Source organism: Neovison vison, chromosome 12, assembly GCF_020171115.1.
Source record: "Neovison vison isolate M4711 chromosome 12, ASM_NN_V1, whole genome shotgun sequence".
Taxonomy (NCBI): Eukaryota; Metazoa; Chordata; class Mammalia; order Carnivora; family Mustelidae; genus Neogale; species Neogale vison.
The window spans coordinates 119,398,082-119,419,564 of record NC_058102.1 but is presented as its reverse complement, the minus strand read 5'-3'; the positions used below and the strand labels follow the sequence as shown (position 1 = coordinate 119,419,564).

The 21,483-nt window shown below is 35.6% G+C and overlaps 1 protein-coding gene across 2 annotated transcripts in view; it reads left to right on the top strand.

The window, feature by feature from the left end:
• The window catches only part of UPF2 (UPF2 regulator of nonsense mediated mRNA decay), a 109,078-nt gene that overhangs the window by 32,448 nt on the left and 55,147 nt on the right, over positions 1-21,483 (top strand). For both annotated transcript variants that reach the window (XM_044228898.1, XM_044228899.1), the window contains exons 6-8: positions 2,016-2,165; positions 3,931-4,034; positions 8,459-8,544. In XM_044228898.1, coding sequence (XP_044084833.1) covers positions 2,016-2,165; positions 3,931-4,034; positions 8,459-8,544 — 340 coding nt within the window. The remainder of the gene's footprint in view (positions 1-2,015; positions 2,166-3,930; positions 4,035-8,458; positions 8,545-21,483) is intronic.

The following is a 21,483-nucleotide window of genomic DNA, read 5'->3' as shown; positions in this document are numbered from 1 at the left end:
TACTGTCCTGTCTCTTTTTTATGTAGTCCTTTTGAAACACGCAGATTGTTCACTGTCTTACTTCCTCATTAGTCAACTTCAGTCTGGCTCTAGCCTCACCTCTACACCGAGACTGTTTTTTGCCAAAATTACCAGTCAAGTTCATGTTGCTGTATCTCATGGGCAGGTTCCAGTCTCTGTCTCATTTGATCTCTCAAACTATTCAACACAGTTTACTATTTCCTTTGTGGAGCATTTCCATTCCATGGCTTCTGTGGCACTAAACCTTCTTGTCTTCTCTACTTACCTTCAGTTTCCACTTTCATTGGACCTTTTAAATGTCAGTGTTTTTCAGGGTCCGATAGAAGAGGAAGGGGCAGTCACTGTAGTAATCAAGTCTGCTTATTTCAACCTTTTACGTATCTGAGATTGGTTTTGTTCTTACTGCTTCTATTCTAATCTAAGGCGCTATCGTCTTTTAACCTGGGCCACTGTGTGATTCTTCCTCCCTGGCTGCCCTGGATTTGCTCTTGCTGCCTTCTGTACATTCTAAAAATTAATTTGACTCTCCTATCTTTTTAATGGCTTTACATTTATTTGGAAGATAATGTAAACTTGTTAACCTTGTCTCTTGGACGCTGCACAGTTTGGTGTAGGTCTTCCTCTCCAATATCTGATACCACATTACCCTTACTTTTTTCGCCTTTTTAGCATCTGCAGCAGGATAGTCCTCTTACTTCATGGCCTTCCCTTGTCATGTTTTCTGCTTGTAATCCTCACTTCACCATATTCCTCTGACTCACTTGTGTATATTAATTTAATTTCCTTGGATAGGTTATACATTTCTTGAGAGCAAGAGTCACATTTATGCTTTTTGTGAATGTTCAGTTTAGTATAGTTTTGAATACATAGTAGCTGGTAGTAAATGTTGGTTTTTTTGATAGCCAGACATCAGAGAATACTGGGAAATGAGTATATGTTCCATATGGGCAGGGGTTTTTATCTTGTGCAAAGTGGTACCCTTGTTGTTTAGAACAGTAGTTAGCATGTAAGAATTTAAGTGTTAGTTGAATGGAAGGGTAAATGAATAAGAAAACTGTCTCCAATAGAGGTAGCAGAACCAATCCATATTAGAGTTTTGATTCTTCCAAATATGGGATGGGATCATGTATCAGTAAAACATTTCTACTTTTACTGCAGAAATTATGAGATTAGAGACTCTAAGAGAAGATGAGGCTGAGAAATATAATTTCAGTGGACACCCTAAGTCTACTACTCTTTAAAGCATAAAGTCTTGAAGTCAGGATTTTTTGTTTTTTTCATTTATGAAAAATTTCAAACACCAAAAGTAAAGCTAATCCATTGAAAATTATGGCAATATTGTTGAAGTTGAGTTTACTTCCGCTTTCATTTTTATCTTTTCTGTTGAGCATTATTACCAACTCCTGGCTATTTTTCTTGGTTTTGTTGCATTTTTTAATTTCCTCTAAGCCCTGACATCTGAATTATAAGGATGTTTCCCCAGTTGGTCTTTTTGCATCTAGTCTTTCTGATTAATCTTGTGTATTGTTGCTAAGTCAGTTTTCACGTCACCTCACATTTAAATGTTATCTCCTGCTCATGACCCAGCAAAGCTCATACTGTGTAAAAGAGAAAGTCTGAAGTTGTCATCATGGAGTTTGAGATCCACCTTAATCTGAATCCACTTTATCTAATCAACTTTATTTTCCTCTCTTTACCACAGATCCTCATGCCATGTATGTCTCCATCCATCCATCCATCCATCTACCCACCCACCCATTCCTTCGGTTAATAGATGGCTTATAGAATCAAAGAAGTTATGGTCTTTGTTCTCAATGAGTATACTATATTTTATAAAATCTGAGAATATTAAATATATACTCAAGTTTATTGCCAGGTATATATGTAGATTCTAAGACAAATGATGCAGATTTTGTGAATTCTTACCTATTTTTGTGACAGGATTTCAATATGACTTTTAATTCAGAGATAACTGATTCTTTGTTTTCAAATAGAGACAAAAGAACCTAAAGATAATAAGGAAGTATCAAATCCTGATGATTTGGAACTCGAGTTGGAGAATCTAGAAATTAATGATGACACTTTGGAGTTAGAGGGTGGAGATGAAGCTGAGGATCTCACAAAGAAACTTCTTGACGAGCAAGGTGGGTTTTATTTTGCTAACAATTTAATTCTTGATTAATTTTTAAACACAGAGCTTCTGCTTTACTCTTTAGTTCTCTATTTTCCTATTCTTTCCAGGCCATCACTTTTTTGGAATTTGATTTGGAATAGAAGCACAATATGTCCCATGTAATGTGAATACACGCTTTAATGATCATCCAAATTCTCAATATCTTAATAGATATTTCTTCTGCATCTTTACTTGCTAGTTTGTCCTGAATTTACTTTAATTCATGGTATGATCTTTACAGTCTTAACGTAAAAGTATTTGAAGGTTTTTCTAAAATGGTTGAGAGATAAAAAGACAACTAGTAGATCAGTTTGTTATAATTTTGTTTTTATAATTGAGTAATATTTTATATTTAGTAAAAAAAAAAGTTATATTGTTAATTATTCCCTAAATACTTCCTATTAGTTTTTTTTTAATTAGTTAGGACTTTTTATTGAAGTACAATTAACATACAGTATGTTATATTAGGGACAGGTGTACAATATGATTCAGTGATTCTGTACATTATCGGTGCTCATCATGATGTCTCCTCCTGATCCCCCTTATCTGTTTTATCTGCCTGCCCACCTGCCTCCCCTTTGACAACCACCAGTTCTCTGTATTTGAGAGTCTTTTATGTTTGTCTCTTTTTTCTTTGTTCGCTTGTTCTGTTTCTTAAATTCCACATATGAGTGAAATCCTGCGTTATTTGTTTTTCTCTGACTTATTTCACTTAGCATTATACTCTTTAGGTCCATCCATATTGTTGCAAATGGCAATATCTCATTCTTTTTATGGCTATTAGTAATATTTAATATATATACACACACATATATATTATGTACCACATCTTTATCCATTTATTAGCTGGGATTTTTTTATTAGAAGGATACCTTTTGTCGGTATTGCTTACTTCTCTATTGTCTTCATTGTTTCCTACTGCAGATTTTTTTTTTTTTAAGATTTTATGTATTTATTTATTTGACAGAGAGATAGAGTACAGGCAGGCTGAGTGGCAGGCAGAGGCAGAGGGAGAAGCAGGCTCCCTGTGGAGCAAGGTGCCCGATGTACTCGATCCCAGGGTGCTGGGATCATGACCTGAACCAAAGGCAGCCGGTTAACCGACTGAGCCACCCAGGCATCCCTACTGGAGATTTTCTTTTCTCCCTGTCATGAAGGGAGGGTGGGCATGGTTGGAAGCTGCCCTAGGCCCAGGTCCTATCAGCTATTAACATCAAAGGACAAGAGAGTCTCTCTCAGTATCTATACACAAGTGTCATGGAAGGATTTGGCTAGTGGTTGCCTGTGGCTAAGAGGAAGGCAATATGCTGTGCTGTGGCTGTGCCCTTCCCTATCAGAATCCCATGGGTTGCCTTCAAAGGCAAACAAGTGATGGGAGGGCTGTTATTACTTGAAGACATGGGGGTGGGATGCTCAGCAGATAAAAATAACAAATTTATTATAAAACTATATGCAATTTATGTTTGAGTTTTTATGCCTAATGCAAAAGTTTGCCTTTTCATATTTGATACCTGAAAGCCTACCTGAAATCTTTAGGTTCTGATTCTAGATAATACCCAAATATTAGGGTAATAGCTTCCATTTTTCATAAAAATATTTTCATAAAAAAGCTTCCATTTTTTCAAAAAACTCCAGATTATCTATTTGCCAAATAACTTAAAATTGAATGTTTCTATTCTTGTCTGTATTGTCTCTTTGTATTTTTTTAACCTATTTAAAAAATAATTTTATATTAGAACAAGAAGATGAAGAAGCCAGCACTGGATCTCATCTCAAGCTCATAGTAGATGCTTTCCTCCAGCAGTTGCCCAACTGTGTCAACCGAGATCTGATAGACAAGGTATAATTGTCATGGTTTAACTTTATGCAAGCTCATAGACCTTGTGGGATAGCTCTAATTAGGAATGCCTGTGTGTTTTGGACAGTTTTAGCCATAGAATGAACTATGTCTTCAAGTGGACTCTTGGGAATCCAAGATAAACATAGAAAATTGGATCCAATTTGTAGATGTTATCTCTTAGTGTGAAACTGTGTCTAGAATTGGCTTGATGCTTCTCCCCTTCATATAGGGACCCCACAGTTTGAAAAATATGGTTTTAGGCCCGAAATTCTTCAAGTATGCTTTGTCAGTTTCTGGAGTCTTCTGAGGCGCTTTCATGAGGTCTGTAAAGTTAAAACTCTTTTCATACCAAAACTAGGGTCCCCCCCCACTAGCCTTGCCTTTTCATTGTTTTTGACATTTGAAAAAGCAACTGGCAATTTAGCATGAGTGGGTGAAAACTGTGCTAGTAGCCTTTGTATTCTTTGCTGCCATGATTTGCAATTAAAAATAGAGTGCTACTTTCACTTAAGACTCTCCTTGATGACTGTAAAAATTTATGATTTTATTTCATTTTGATCTTTGAATGCACATCCTTTTAATCTGAAAAAAATGGGACTTTCATATAAGGCACTTCTGCTTTCTCAAGGTTTTCTTGGGAAAATATTTGTGTGATTGAGTTTCGAGCTGAACTAGTTGCTTTTTTCATAGAATACCATTTTTACTTGAAAGAAGTGATGGACAGACTGTTTACTCAGACTTGGGTGTTTAGCAGACAGTTTTCCAACATGAACAAGGTGATCCTGTCACTTCAAGGATAGCAACAAAGTATTTATTACCAATGAAGGAATTAGTTTTTTAAACAAAAGTTAGAATTTTGGGATACTTAAGTCTACCACGACAAGCTTGATACCTTCCCAATTGTTTTCTGAAGAGATTCATTGATGAGACTTCCCTGATGAGATTGGCAATTATATTAAATAATGTAATTTTAAATATATAAAATTATGTCTATGGAAGATCTGCATCACTCAGTGAACCATTGTTCTAAGTGACCACGAGACAGTGTTCACAGAATCTTGCTTGGATGTTAAAGATTCACTGAAAAGTGCAAGTTAGACCAGTGGATTTTAATGTAGCATGAAAAATTGATTTATATGGTTTTGGTTCCACATTGCAACTAACCGTTAGGAAACTACCACTTGTCAAGTTTTGGGGTAGTATCAGAGAATATCTACAATTATTGGAAAGTATACTAAAGTACACGTCCCTTTTCTAGCTATGTATATATGTGAAGTTGGATTTTCTTTATTTACTTCATCCTAAAAAACAAAAAAAAACACATCATGACAGACTGTATAAGTAGATACAAAAATATAGCTGTTATCTAAAAAGGTACCACTTTTGGCACTAAATTGTTTTCATCTTGAAAAGTATATAGTTATTTCCAAAAACAAGTAACAACTAATAGATTTATTGGTATTTTTGAGTGAAATGATATTTTAAAAGTCTCTCAATTTTAATTTCTTTTTTTTTTTTTTTTTAAGATTTTATTTATTTATTTGACAGAGAGAAATCACAAGTAGGCAGAGAGGCAGGCAGAGAGAGAGGAGGAAGCAGGCTCCCTGCTGAGCAGAGAGCCCGATGCGGGACTCGATCCCAGGGACCCTGAGATCATGACCTGAGCCGAAGGCAGCGGCTTAACCCACTGAGCCACCCAGGCGCCCTCAATTTTAATTTCTAATACGGTAAATGATGATAAATGTAACCCATAAACAAAGTTCTTTCAGGTAAAGGGCTTTTGAGACCCAAAGTTTGAAAACTTGCTTTAAGCCTTTTTTTTTTTTTTGGTCAAAGTATAATATAATCATTTTTTCCCCATAATGGTCTGACAGTCTCCTGTGGAGAACTACAGAAGTTAAGAAGTTAAGTTATTTTTCAGCTTTGAACTCGTTTAGTCCTCCTTTAAATAATTTAGATGTTTTTCACTAACTATTCATATAATCAAGTAGGCTTGAAACTGTTTCCATATTGGCTTCTTGGAGTGATTAGGTCATTGTACAGTTTTCAAAAACTTATTAGCAAGTTTGAAATATGAATGAATATTTTCTCTGCCAAATGTTCATGTATTTATTCATGTGACATAAACAGAGGATGATAGAGAGATACCTTGACACTCCTGCTTCATCCCCATACCCCATTTTGAGTTGTATCATGAAACTTGAAGGTGAGAAGGAACTCACCAGTTTTGTATGTAGTAGCATTATTGTAATGAGTCTGCATTGGAAGTTATCCTCTAGCGCCCTGCTCAGTATTAAGAGTTATTGCCAGTAATGACTGTATAGTAAATTCTGAGTTAGCTCTCTGAGGGTCACGTGGGCCACTCCTCCCTATTGGACCCCAGTTTGTTCCTCTGGGGATTTTTCCTCTGGGGAGTTAGCGTCCTCATGAAAGGAATTTCCTCCATATACACTCACAGATGTCCAAGTGGCTTAAAGAGAAAAGTACCTGGGAAACAGAAAAATCCAAGAATTCTTTGAATTCAGTAATTATGTAACACTATAGAAACCAGAGTGGAGATTTCTTTTGGGTAACTTCTGTGAGTAATGTCATTCATGGTGATGTTTGTTTATTATTTTTTATTAATGTTTATTTCTACATACATTTGATGATCATAAGAATTTATTTTTACTTAATAAAATAAGAAATGATTATTGAACTTTCATTGACCCAAAATGTTTTGAAACAAGTTTTCAGAATACTGCTTATTGAGTTGCCAATCAGCAGTTGTTCCTCAGGCAGGTAGATGCTGCTAGAGAGACTCTTTGCTTCCGTTTCTCCCAAAAGGACAGGACTGGTTAAATCTAAGGATAATATGCATATGAAACTTTTCTCTTTTTAATTTTCTGAAATTTAATAATTCTAACAATTTTATACTCATCTTGTCTTTTATTTATTCTATATACTTAGAATAGTAGAACCCCTTCTGTGTGTTAGGCCTTGGAATGCGAACTTTTCCAGTGTTAACCTGTTTTATTTTCTGAGTACATGACTTTGGGGTTTCTATTTATTAGGTCCAGAATTTTTCAATGTTGCAAATGGGTGAATTGATTGTAGGAAATTTATTGTATTTTCTCCTTTCTCTTTGTTATTTTATTTGCTATGAGAAGCTTTAATGTTATAAAATGTAAGCTTTAATAACGTTGATTATACTCTCTTTACAAGTAGAAGAAAATTCTAAATTGATTTTTCTGTCTTGACTAATTTTGATGTACAGTTTTGATCTTGGTGAATACTTGGAATGTGAGTTAGTGTCCCAGATTTGAATCTAATCAGTGTTAGTTGTGCCATTTCCTCAAAAGATTTAACCAAATGGGAGATATTTCAGTGCGTTCTGTCAATAGTGAAGAGTAGAAATGCTTAATAGATCTGGAACCTGTGGATCCTTTATGTGCATCTGATAATCAGGAAACTAAGGATTGGGATTATTGATAAAATAATCATTATATTACATGTGAACCTATGGAAGGACAATATTTGAAATCCTCAGAAGTATATTTAAAGGTAGTTTATTCCTTTTAGAAGTGTGACTTCCTTATTTTTCTTAAACCAAATATACTGAAAATCTTTAACATTTTAAAATATATATGCCTATGTTTTAAAAATACCAATTACTCATATTTTTGCTTTCCACTGGCTTCCTAGAACACATACCTCTCTCAGCTTTTCTTTTATGCTTAATTGTCAGACATAGTGATGAAATACTGAACACTTCTTTGTTCTTGCTGTATGGAATGGTAGATTGCTGCACTAGATAACAGGTGTGGGTATTTTTTGTAATCCTGTGATGTTTTTTCTTTAAATTGTTGAATCTGACTGTTGACACTAAACTAAAACTTCTTAGTCAATGCTTAGGCACTTATTTTTACATGTTCCTGAGAATAATATATACCTTTCTCTCATTTCTAGTTTATCTTTGTTCTTTTTTGATTATCCTGATTAGTGGCAGTAATTTTCTTGGTTTTTGGTAACTTTTCTTGCTACTTTCTAATTCTGTCAGAATATTTTTCCAATATTAATGGTGATTTACTTGACATCAGTGAGCTCAGAGGCATTAATTGCCATTTCATATAAATATTTGCCAAACAATTTGTGGCAGGTCTTCAGTCCACTCACTTGGGTTTCTGTTTGTAACGCTAGTTGCAATTAAAAAGTTTATGAGACATGATTTTGAGATCTAAAAAGAGAGAATACTAAACTTCAGTGATCTTTTTAGTTTGGCATATGCTTACAATGCTAGTGTTCTAAAACTATTTTGAAATGCTTAGGAACAAGTAGAAGTCCTTTGTAGCATGCATGCATGGTTTCTGCTTTCATTAGCTAAATTTAAAAAAAAAATTTTGTTTTTGCTTTTTAAAGAAAAAAATTTGCTTTTTCTCCTTTAGGCAGCAATGGATTTTTGCATGAACATGAATACAAAAGCGAATAGGAAGAAGTTGGTACGGGCACTCTTTATAGTTCCCAGACAAAGGTAGGTACTAAAAACCAAAAAGTAATTCGTTAGTGTTTTTACGCTGTAGTGATGATTGTAAGATAAATGTTTTTACTCAGCTATCTCTTTAAAAACATCTCTTGTCAGCAGACATTATTATTTTTAGCATATTTTCTGGAACTTTTTTCTCATTGATTTCTGTTCTTTTGTTCATTAGTTTTAGTGGAAATATTTTTTCTAATGCTAATCTATTATTTGAAGAGGAAATGTTTGAGAATAATAGCAACCTAAGAGTAGTAATAACTTAATCATTTCTAGAAGCAGTTGGTTTACATTTTTGCCTCTGCGAAGAAAAAAATAACAAAACATATATAAGTTTTTTGGAGAGTTTTTATTTTGTATAAGGATCAGACTAATTTAGTGTTTCTAATTTTTGCAGTTGTATTTAAATGAAAAGTTCCATGTTTTTGTAATTATGATAGTTTAGAATTGGAAGTTATATTCGTGATTATGTTGCTAGTAATTCAAGCAGCATATTAGTTGCATAATGCTTTTAGAGAATAATAATGCTGTAAATTACACTAACTTAATGATCCTGAAATATGGAGGACCACTCAGTCTATTGACCTTACGAACCTGGAGGAGATGTTTTTCTGTTTATTCAACAGTGAGTAATTAAGTAATTTTGTTCACTGTTATGATGATTACATACCACATAGCTAATGTAGATACTTCCCTAGAAGGTAAGGGCTCTGAGGGATTTCACTGAAGGTTTCTTAAGCAAAGTTTTCATTAGGTCCATTTGTTGGTGGAGGCCCATAATCTGTTGATAGAAGGTTTCTCAGTGAAACCAAATTGCTGCTTCTTTTTCTTTCATACTGGTTTTTGCCTCCTGCCAGCATCATTAGTATGAGCATTTGATTTTTCATCTTAGTGGTATAAGAGAGATGGAATGTATTAATAATAATAATTAAGCATTCTCTAGTTGAGAAAGTCGTGTACATGAATATTTTTATAATATGCATTTGATTTCATCAAATCTAAGGTGCCATCAGTTATGAAGTGCACCATTATGTAAAACTAGGAAAAAATAGTGCCGTTATTGTTGAACCCTTAATTGTGAGACACATCCCACTTTCATGTATTTGTAAGTGGGAAAAAGAGTATGCCTCTCATTGATGAAAATTCAGATACTTTTTCCTCAGTATCTTGGACTGATTTTTTTCAAGTGGTTCTCTTCTTATACAGTGGAAATTTATTTTCAGATTTCTTTCAACTCTATTTGAATGAAGAAATAGGTATTAACAATTATTTGAACTTAATATAACACAGAATAATCCAAAGTTAGCAAAATAAAAGTCTTTGTTTACAAAAGAAATCATGCAGTGATGTGTAAATAGTTTGCTTACAAAAGAGCATCCTGTCTCCCTTCATCCCTACTCTGTCCTGTTCCACCATACTCTTCCCCTCCTCTGGTGGCCCACCCCCCAAGAAGGCCCTCAAAAACTGTATATTATTATTTGGTCTTTGCTGGTTGTATCCTTTATAACTCACTTTATCTGCTTAGCTCATCAAATAGCTGCAAATTAGATGTACTTGGAATCTTCTAGAAATGTAGACTTAAAGGTAGTATAGTAAGTGACAATTTATGGTTTGAGAGGAGAGGGAAAAAGTAAAGAGACGAGTGTATAGTATGCTAGAGCCATGAGGAAGAGACCTATATGTAGTCTTATATACCTGAAATGTATAAATTCAGTCCTTTAGGTTTTTTTTTAATAATATACCTGAGTGATCAGAAAAGATTATGTTCTAAAATGTATTTATTAACTAATTCATTAAGAGTCTGCTATATTCTGTGCTAGATTAGTGTTAGAGATACAGTAGTAAACAGGACAGATTAGGCTCTTGTATTCACAAAGCTTACAGTTTAGAAAAGAAGAAAGACAAAGACTTCTAAGTGCATTTACCAAGAAGAATCAAAACAGCATGCTTTGAAGTATATAGCAAGTGGAACTGATTGATTTAGTCTGGGGAGTCTGAGAAGGCTGCCTGGAACAAGGGTAATTTTTAATGTGAGTCTTGAGAAAGGAATTAGCTAGGCAGGGATGGCTGGGGAAGGGCAGTGTAGAGAGAGCATTCTCGTGGAGGCAGTGGAGTATGTGCAAAGAGCTAGAGACGGGAAAAGTGTTGCAAAAACTGCTTTCTTGTTTCCCTGGATGTTGTCTTCTAGACTAAATAAGCTGCAGGGAGGAGGCCATGTTTACTTCTTTATCTCCAGCACTCAGTGTAATATGGGACAGGTAGAAGGTGATAAAATTACATACCATGGTATTTAATGCCTTATCTTATCTAGCCTCCTTTCAGCTTTAGACGTGAATTCTGTCCACTCTTCTCTTGCAAAATCCTGATCCTGATTTCTTCAATACCCTTCCCTCTTTCTGCTTCCAAGCCCATGTCTTCTAATCTGTATGGGATAATCTTTATTTTTCCACTGAAAATTTCTGGCTCACCCTTTAGATCTTAGCCCAAGAGCTATCTTCTCTGAATAGCCATCTTCATTGCCATTATGTACATATAGATGCTCTTCTAGCACTTTTAATAATAACGTCTTTGTATGAAGAATCAGGTACATTTCCCAGTATTGCTTTGCCACCTGTATCCTTACCAATCTGTATAAACTACAGGCTCTTTTAAAAGGGAGTTCTTCCCCAGTGTCCATAACCCATTGGGGAGTGTATGTGCTATCGTGAGTGCTGTGAATTGTGTAAGACTGATGATTCCACAGATCTGTACTCCTGAAACAAATAATACATTATATGTTAATAAAAAATAATAAAAAATAAAAGGGTAAGATGTGGAAGGGGGAAAAAAGGGAGGTTTTGGGAGTTCTTGCAGCACCTGGCTGGCTCAGTGGTAGAGCATGCAACCCTTGATCTTGGATTGTAAGTTTGAGCCCCACATTAGGTGTAGAGATTACTTAATAAAAAAGAGAGTTTTGGATCTTTTCATTTTTTATGTTTTCAACACGTATAGTTCTGGTAAGTGCTGAAATATTCCATGGATTAATGTTGGTCATATGCAAATCTAAAATTTCATTTTAAAAAATATGTGAGGCATTTATAGGCTCAAAACCCAGAAGTATCAAACACTGTGCTGAAAAGTATCCTTTCCATCCTTGTCTCCTTATACCCAGTTTCCACTTTTCCATTTGGAAACCCCTGTCTTGATTCTTATATATCCTTCTAAGTTTCTTTTTCATGTACAAGAAAATGTAATTATAAATTCTTTTATTTCTTGTTTTTTATACAAGGGCAGCTTACTGTACCTGTCATTCTGAACATTACTATTTTCATTAATAATACATCTTGGAGAGCTTTCATATCAATATATAAAGATTTCCCTTGTTCTTTTAAAGCTGCAGTGTTTCTAATTATGGATGTACTATATTTAACCATTTGGACATTCCAGTCTGCCATTATAGACAACGCTGTGTTTGTACTTCCCCTTTTCTTTTTTCTCCTCTTAAGCATATCAGCTAGAGTTTTATCCATTTTTGTTTTTCCTACCAAAAAACCAGCTTCAAAATTACAATTTTTTCTACTGTTTTACAATTTTTTTTACTCACTATTTTTGGCTTTTGATATTTACCAATTCCTCCTCTCTTCCTTTCCTTCATTCATTTTGTTACTTTTTTGGCATTTAACATATTGTCTTGAGAATGGTCTTAGCTGTATATTGTAGTTCTGACATGTGGTGATTTCTATTTTTGTTTTTTAGAAATTCTCCAATTTTAGTTTTAAGTTTCATTTTGTTCCCTAAGGAGGTATCTGAGGGAGGTTTGAAACTTCCAGATAGTGGGACTTTTTTTGTTCTGTTTTCTTGTCTGAATTGGTTAATAATTCATATTTTTACTACATTATGAATACAAAATACAGCCTAGACTTTCTGGATGTCTTTGAAATTTTCTTTATGGCCTATTATATAGTCAGTCTTCGTGAATATTCCACAAGCATTTTTTTTTTTAAAGATTTATTTATTTATTTTAGAGGGAGAGCATGTGGGGGCACGGTGGGGCAGGACAGAGGGGGAGAATCTTCAAGCAGGTTGCATACTGAGCTGGCAACCCAATGCTGGGCTTCATCTCCTGACCCATGAGATCATGACCTGAGCCAAAACCAAGAGTTGGACACTTAATTGACTAAGCCACCCAGGTGGGGGATGCCCCTCCCCACCAAGCATTTTTTTAAAAAAAAGGTTACGTTCTTTGTTTTTATGGTACAGAGTTAAATGTATTGATCAGGGAAGTTTACAGTATTAAATTAACTTTTATTAAGTTTGTTTATTTTCTTGACTTTTTTTTCTCTACCCAGGGGTTCTGGACTAAGGTGAATTAAAGACTGCTGTTGATGTGTGGTGTTTTCCTAATAACTGCTATGATTTCAGCTTTTTGAATGTTACTGTTGTTATTTAGTATGAAGATAAAACTTACACCTCACTGTGGACTGAGCCTTTTATCACTATAAAGTGTCATTTTTTGTCTTAATGCTTTTTTGGCCTGATACTACCTTCTGGTATTAATTTCTTTTTCTCATACGCTTTTGACCTTCTATACTGACCTATATTCAGTATTTCAGAATCACTTTATTTTAGTTGAGTCTCTCATATATTCTAGAATTGAATTTTACTTTGACGTATTTTCTGAAAAATATGTTTCTTATCATTAAGTTAGGCTATTTACATTTTTTTTTTTTATTAGATCATGAGCTGGAAGTGGAGGTGGAGGGGAGGAACAAAGGGAGAAGGGAAGAGGGATAAGCTGACCCCTGGCTGAGCAGGGAGCTCAGATCCAGGACCCTGGGATCATGATCTGAGCTGAAGGCAGATGCTTAACGACTGAACCACCTGGGCACCCTGTTTACTTTTTGATAAGATAGATATGATTGGTCCAAGTTCTGTTATATTATTTGTCTTTTTGGTTTTATTTTTGAAAAAATCTTTCATTATGTAATCTGTATTGTTTTATTTGCCTTACATATGTGGGTATTTGTATTTTCTGATTTGAGGAAGGTTTGTATTTTTATTTTAGTAGTTCCCTTCATAATTGTAGGTTTACTTCATGGTTAGTTATTTAGATAATCTTTGTTTTTCCTGCCACAGTGATGATGAAATTAGCTTGTGTTCTCTTCCTTTGTTCTCCGTTTCCTTACCCACCTGGTGTCCGTCTGTGATGTTACCTTCTTTGACATTTTCCTCTTTCAATGTTAAGTGTGCTCAGACTTGTGTCATTTGGTTTGTCAGCTTTCAGTGTTAATTCTCTCTCAGTGCTACAGGCAGGCAAGCAGCAAACTTACCAGACTTCCCCTTTGCTCTTCTCTTCCGTCTGCCCTCCCTGTTTTGTCTCCATGTTGATAACGCATCCTAATTTGTCACTCTAACCCCCTCGTTTGTTTTGTCTTAGTTCTACAGTTTAAAATACTCCATGTTCCCGGCCAGCCCTGTTTCTCTGGTTTTCTTAGTTATCTCTTGGTTTGCTGAAGTTCATCTTCTAATAATTTTCTCAAGAAGAGTTCTTGTGAAAAAATAACCCTTGAGGTCTTGTACATTCAGTGATGTGTCTGTGGATTTCTTTCTTGAAGGACAGCTTAGCTAGTTGTAGGATTCATGGCTCATACTTTATCCCTTAAATACCTTATCGGTGTTACCCGAGTGTCATGAGACATTTGGTGTTACTGTGGAGAAGCTGTAGGCCAGCCTGCCTTTTTCTTTTTCTCCTGGGTGATTGACTTGGTCATTCATGTGGCTGCTCGAAACTCTTTCTCTAGTAAATCCAGTGGAGATCCAAGATGGAGATTCCTCAGTGTTGTTGATCATTCTCCATGCCCTTTCAGTGTTCATATTGAATACTTAAGGGAAGTTTTCCCGATTTTCATCTTTAAGTATAAATAGATAATTGTTCTGTTCTCTTGTTTTGGTTTTCTTTTTTAGGTACTCCTAAAATCTCCTTTGCTTATTTCCAGCTACCGTATTCTCGCTAATCACTTTTTTCAGTGTCTTCTTTTAATCTTCTGCCTCTTATTGTTCTCAAAGTATGTTCTCCCCTGTGCTCCCTTCCTCATTTCTTGTTTTGGGTTCATTTCGTATTTTTATTATTTTTAAAAGATTTTATTTATTTATTTGATAGAGATCACAAGTAGGCAGAGAGGCAGAGAGAAGGGGAAGCAGGCTCCCCACCAAGCAGAGAGCCTGATGAGGAGCTTGATCCCAGGGCCCTGAGATAATGACCTGAGCCGAAGGCAAAGTCTCAACCCACTGAACACCCAGGTGCCCCTCATTTCATATTGTTTTTTAAAAAAGATTTTATTTATTTATTTAACAAAGAGAGACGCAGTGAGAGAGGGAACACAAGCAGGGGGAGTGAGAAAGGGAGAAGCAGGGAGCCTGATGTGGGGCTCAATCCCAGGGCTCTGGGATCATGACCTGAGCTGAAGGCAGCTGCGCAATGACTAAGGCACCCAGGTGCCTTCTCATTTTGTATTTTTAAAATCACAGCAAAATGGCCAGAATTGTAATATATTTTGTGGCAATATTTTTCTGGTAAAGTTTGATACATTTTAAGGAATTTTTCCTTTTCTTCTTCTTCTTTCTTTCTTTTTATTTTTGTAAATGCCCAGTGTGGGGCTTGAACTCATCGCCCTGAGACCAAGAGTGATCTGAGCCAGCCAGGCACCCCTCTGTATTTTTTAAATAAATTGTGGTTAGTAATATTAATAAATAGATTTTGAAAAATTTCCCTGTTTGGATTAGCTCTCTGTTCACTTTTCACTTGTGGCTTCTGCTGTAATTTACCTTGCATCAAATCTGGATTGATTTTGGTAGTTCCATTCAAAGCTTATGCAACATTGGCATTTACTCTAAAAAATGAAGTTTACAGACTTCATCTTATATCGTTGCCATTACTTCCAGGATTGCCGTGGCATGAAAGGACAGTGTGTGACTTCAGCTCATTCCTGGGTACCTTGGACAAAAAGTTACACGTCGTTTTCCCTCAGCCCAAAGCCTAAGATGACAATAATGACATTTGGAAAATGTAGGGAAGCAAGTGGAGCACTCGGGTTGCGCTGTTGCCGTTGCTTCAGATACACTCATAGGGATTTGTTTGAGGCCATTAAATTTTTATTTCTCTAGTAAGTAGTAAGTTTTCTCACTGAAAACGATAAAAGAGATTTTAAGTATGGTTTGGCTGATAGAGGGCGGTCTGTTCAGCAATGGAATTTACAAGTAGCATTGACTATTAACTCTTTACTGGCATTTCCATATTTCATACACATTTCAGATGAGCTGAGTTTTAGAAAAATCTCTAATTTATGTAAGAACAGATGTCTCATCTGTCTACTTTTCTAGTGTAAATAGTACTCTCTGGTCTTTAACGATTTCAGTGTTTAGCTAAAACTTGTCTTATTTATGTTCCTGAGTGACTTGGAAGGGCAAGGACTGTTTACACATCTTTAAAATGGTGAATTAGAGTCTCGGACAAGGTTGATGCTTCCTGGTTAACTGTATATTTTTATTGATTGGGATAGCCTTTAATTTTGAAGGGCTTTTGTTGTTGTCCTTAACCCCGAGGCATCTTTCTACCTTACTTGCGCTATTTGGGTTGTCCTGAGGATTATAGCTTGGTCTCTAAAGAGGCCAGAGTAAAAATAATAGTCAAGTACCATTAAGTCTTCACTCATTCCATTTTTCATTCTCTTTTTTTCCTTATTTCTTCTCTTCCCTTCTCTCATAGGCTCACAAACCCATCTCCATCTTTTATTCATTTTATTCATTCCGTCTTGAATAAAAGAGATGACTGATCGCCTTTAGGGGGAATGGGAGGAGGAGGGAACAAAGCAGGTTGGGTCTAGAGTGAGCATGCTAGAATGTTCTCTTGGGTAGCCAGTTATTAGTGTATTAGGGGTAGCAGTTATTTGAGTCCTCTGGACTTGGGGACAAACTGGGACACTGGGAGAGAGGGCCAAGGAGATTCTTGACACGTTTTAGCTCTTGCTCTTATCTATCCCCACTGTCTGCTGTGTCCACATAGACTCTTTGGGACCCCTTTGATAAGGTGCATCTTTCTTTTTGGGTGGCATTTTCTCTTCCCCACCCTCCCCAAAGGACATGAATCCTTTTGAGCATCTGTGTGCCCAAGATTCTTTACTATGGCCAGGATTCCCTCCTTTATCCAGCCCATCCTGCCTGAGCTGACCAAATAATGTGTTTCCCAAATCAGAATAAACTGTTTGTTGTTTGAGTGCCTGTGGCTGTGAGGGCCCAAAGGTTTTATATATACAGTGGACTCTTGAACAACATGAGGGTTAGGGGCACCAACCTTCTGCACATAAATTAATGTATAACTCTTGACTCCCCCAGAACGTAACTAAGGGCCTGCTGTTGACCAGAAGCCTTACTGCTAACATAAACGGTTGATTAACATGTATTTTGTGTGTTACATGTGTTATATACTATATTCTTAAAATTAAGTAAGGTAGAGAAAAAAAAGGTTATTAAGAAAATCACAAGGGAGGGGCGCCTGGGTGGCTTAGTGGGTTAAAGCCTCTGCCTTTGGCTCAGGTTATGATCCCAGCGTCTTGGGATGGAGCCCTGCATCCGGCTCTCCACTCCACAGGGAACCTGCTTCCTCCTACTGGCCTCTCTCTGCCTGCCTCTCTGCCTACTTGTGATCTCTCTCTCTTTCTCAAATTAAAAAAAAAAAAATCACAAGGGAGAGAAAAATAACATTTACAGTGTTGTACTGTATTTATTGGGGGAAAAAAATCCGTATTTAAATGGATGTGCACAGTTCAGTCTTGTGTTCAGGGGTCAACTGTATACACCCAAAAGTAGAATGTTCTTATGAAATCTTTCTTAAATTGAAATGGTGTAAAGCAGTAATTACCATAAACTTATATGGAAGTCTTTGAATGTACCCAGACCCTTCCAACCACCAAGAAGAAACCTCTCTTAGACTTTTCTGATAACTTGGGACACATCCTAGTAACAGAATCCATAAATAAATCTAGCTAAGGCATGGATGCTCACAGACATAGTTGAAAGCTCTGGTGATTTGATGTCAGTCTGTGGAGTGTAGTTCTTGGGGATGGAGCCACTCTGGCTGCTCCTGGTGTGCACCGCCTCTGTAGCTGCCTCATTGCAAAACCAACGCTGAACCTGATACTTGCTTTTCACCTTTTTGGTGCAAGTGAAGAATCCTCTCTGGATTTTTTCCAGGTAGCAAAACCAGTATAGATGCAGGTCTTAAGCAAAAGCAGAGTGGTATAACGTGAACTTTTGAAAGGCAAGGGATCCCTTTATGTTTGTAGAGCTAGTGTCTGGTAGACAATGGCTGTCTTACCTAATCTGTATATTTTAGTTTAGGAAGCACTAAACTAGATACTCTTAAGGTTCTTTATGGATCTTTTCTTTAAAAAAAAAAAAAAAAGCTTTATTGAGCTGTAATTCACATACTGTACAATTCACACCTTTGAAGTGATACATTCAGTATTCTAAATATCTATCACTATGATCAAATATTAAAACATTTTTATCTTGCCCAAAGAAACCTTCTATTAGTAATCAATCCCATACTTTCTCTGTCCACCTTTTCTCCTGCCCTAAGAAACCACCAGCCTTGGGGTGCTTGGGTGGCTCAGTGGGTTAAGCCTTCAGCTCAGGTCATGATCCCAGGGTGCTGGGATTGAGCCCCGCATCAGGCTCTCTGCTCAGCAGAGAGGACAATAGGATTGTTTCCACTTTTTAGCTACTAGGAGTAATGTTGACATGACTGCTTGTGTACAGGTTTTTGTGTGAGTATTGTTTTCATTTCTCCCGGTGTATGTCTAGGAGTGAAATAGCTGTGTCCTGTGGTAACTTTTAAACATTTTCAGTAATTGCCAGACTTTTTCCACAGTGGCTGCACTATTTTACATTCCCATGAGCCATGTATGAGGGCTCCAATTTCTCAATATCCTCAAAACCCTTATTAGTGTCCCTTTTTTGCTTATAGCCATCCTAGTCTGAAGTGGTATCTTTCTGCGATTTTGATTTACATTTTCCTAATGGTTGATGGTTTTAAGCATGTTTTCATGTGCTTATTGGCATCTGTATGTCTTCTTTGGAGAAATGTCTGTTTAAATCCTTTACCCCCTTTTTAAAATATGTTATTTATTACTGAGTTGTAGGAGTTCTTTATGTGTTCTTTGTATGTGTGTCTTATCAAAATAATTTGCAAGTATCTTCTCCCATTTTGTGATTTGTCTTTTCACTTTCTTGGTGTCATTTGTAGCATAAAAGTTTTAAAATTTAATGTCCATCTGTATAATTTTTTTTAAACATGTACAGTTTTTGAAGGTTCAGTCTGAAACTGTTTTTATTGTTAGTGTGTTTTTCCTTCATTAAATAAATAGTTGGCCAAAAAAAATCTTAGAAGCCTGGCATTTTATCTCAGCCTATTGAAGGGCTCCATAGAAATGAAATCTATTAGAAATTCCCTTTGATGTTTCATATCATTTTATAGTTAATTTGTAATTTAACTTTAAAACTTATAATTGAAATTTTGTACAGAGTATTCACATCTTAGGTATACCTATGTATCCACCACCTAGATCAAGTTAGAGATTGGGCTTAGTATCTCAGAAAGGCCCCCTCCCCTAAACTAACTTTTGAGTGTAAAGTACCTAGAAACGGCTTACTTATTCATTGTTCTGGTACAGTCGAACCCAGTATTGGTTTTAATGACTTTGAAGTTGTATGAATTTCCAAGTTTTTACAGATGGATGATCAGAATCTCTTTAGATTTAGATTAATATAAACAAACTTAAGAGAATGAAGTGTTTCCCCTGATTCTTTCAACAGCTTTTCCTTAGTCTTTGAAGCGTGTTAGCATGTTATGCCACCTGATGGCACTGTTGCACTGGGAGCGGAACATTGTGAAAAAGTCTTTTGGGCATTTGGTTGTTGATTTCCGAGTAACTGACTCCAACCTTTTGTTACGTTTCATATGTTTTGAATCATCTGCTTCATTGTTTCAATGAAGAAAATCCTTTGTATTCTTTTAATTGAATGGTGTCGGTATTCTTTCACATTCCTCCTTTTTCTAGGCATTTTTGAACAAGGTAAAATTAATACCTTCTAATACTTAAATTCTTTAGATTTTAAAAAGAAAAAAAAAGCTGGACATTTCTTTTAGAAAGCTAATTGATTATGACATAAAAACCTTTAAGAATTTCTTTCCTTTCCACTCAGTAACAAAATGTGTTTCTGCATTCTTTATTACTTGTAGTTAATGACTGGATGTTTATTACCTTGATGATCATTAACTGCTAGTAAGATACTTAAATGTGTGATTTAAGAGACCTTAAAATGTAAGCAAGGTTTTATTGTTTAAGAAAAAAATGTTATTTTTCAAATGGTTCACTCATTAACTGTTGGTAAAAATAACGCTCACTCTGAAGACAAAAATTGTTTTCAGAGGGAGGATCTAAGTTTATTTTCTAGTTGAATTGCAGAAAAGTCTAAAAATACATACCTAGCTTAAATTTTAATATAAATCTTACTCTTTAGTTTCATTAAAATGTTTTATTTTGTGGTTAATACCTTTAATGTGGTTGGCATAGCATTTAGCACTTCATTCCCTTGCAGCCTTGCATGCATAAAGGGGTAGAACAGACAGAAAAGCATATTTAAGCTGAATTAACATTGAAGAAATACGTAATTTATTACCTTACATACAACATGAGAGGTTTTATTTTGCGAAGTAGTGGATGAACAGTCAATAAATTAAAGATTTAAATAGGGCAGGGTGACATTTACTTTCAGCCATCCTTTTAATTGTGATGGGTATAATGGAAAAGAAATTTTATTTATTTATTTATGTATCTTATTTATTTATCTATTTATTTGACAGAGAGAGAGAGAGAGAGAGAACACAAGCACCGGGGAGATGGAGAGGCAGGCCTCCTGCTGAGCAGGGAGCCTGATGTGGGACTCCATCCCAGGACCTGGGATCGTGACCTGAGTTGAAGGCAGACATTAATAACTAAGCCACCCAGGAGCCCCAAAAGTGGAATTTTAGAAAGTGTTAGCTTGAGAAGAACTTGGTGAGCTTTATATGAGTAGAGGATTCCGAGAAAATAGAATATCTAACTTCACTTTCATGTGGCCAGAACAAAACCCAGGATTTCTAACTATCTGGAAAGGCATAAAAGAGTTAAGATCTTCCAGGGAATCCTTAAACTATTTTTAAAAATCGCTTTGGAAGCTGAAAGCACTTACTTATTTGTTAGTTCACTGATAAGAACCTGAATGGTTAGCACAGACTGGTTTCCTCTAGAAAGGTTAACTATCTCTTTCTTTCTTTTGGGACTAGCAAAAAGCTTTGATATAGATTGGGCTGATTTTGTAGAAGAAGAAAATAATGTAATAAAGTATAAGTGACTTGTCCAGGAAAAGAAGAAAAAGGAAATGATACAGTTAGGTCAAAATTTTTGTGCTAAGTGGATATAATTTTAAATTGTATTGAAAAATACATTGAGAAAGACAACCAAAATTAAAATTAATTTTAAAAACTCAAGAACTATTTCTTAAAATCCAAATAGGGAAGCATTTAGAAAATTTAAACAAAAAGAACATTTAAAAGTTTAAGAAATGAGCCCGATGATATGCTGGAAATATTTTTAAAAGCATTTGAAAGAATCATAGTGAAACTGAATTTTTTGGGGAAAATATACATTTCCAAATTATTTCAAGATAACGTAGACCTGTGAAGTTATCAGTTAATTTTATCTTAAATAGAATAAGACTGGATAGTTTTTTTTTTAATATGTTCTTTTTTTTTTTTTTTTAAGATTTTATTTATTTATTTGCCAGAGAGAGAGAGAGAGCAGCAGAGGCAGAGGGAGATGCAGGCTCCCCGCCGAGCAAGGAGCCGGATGTGGAACT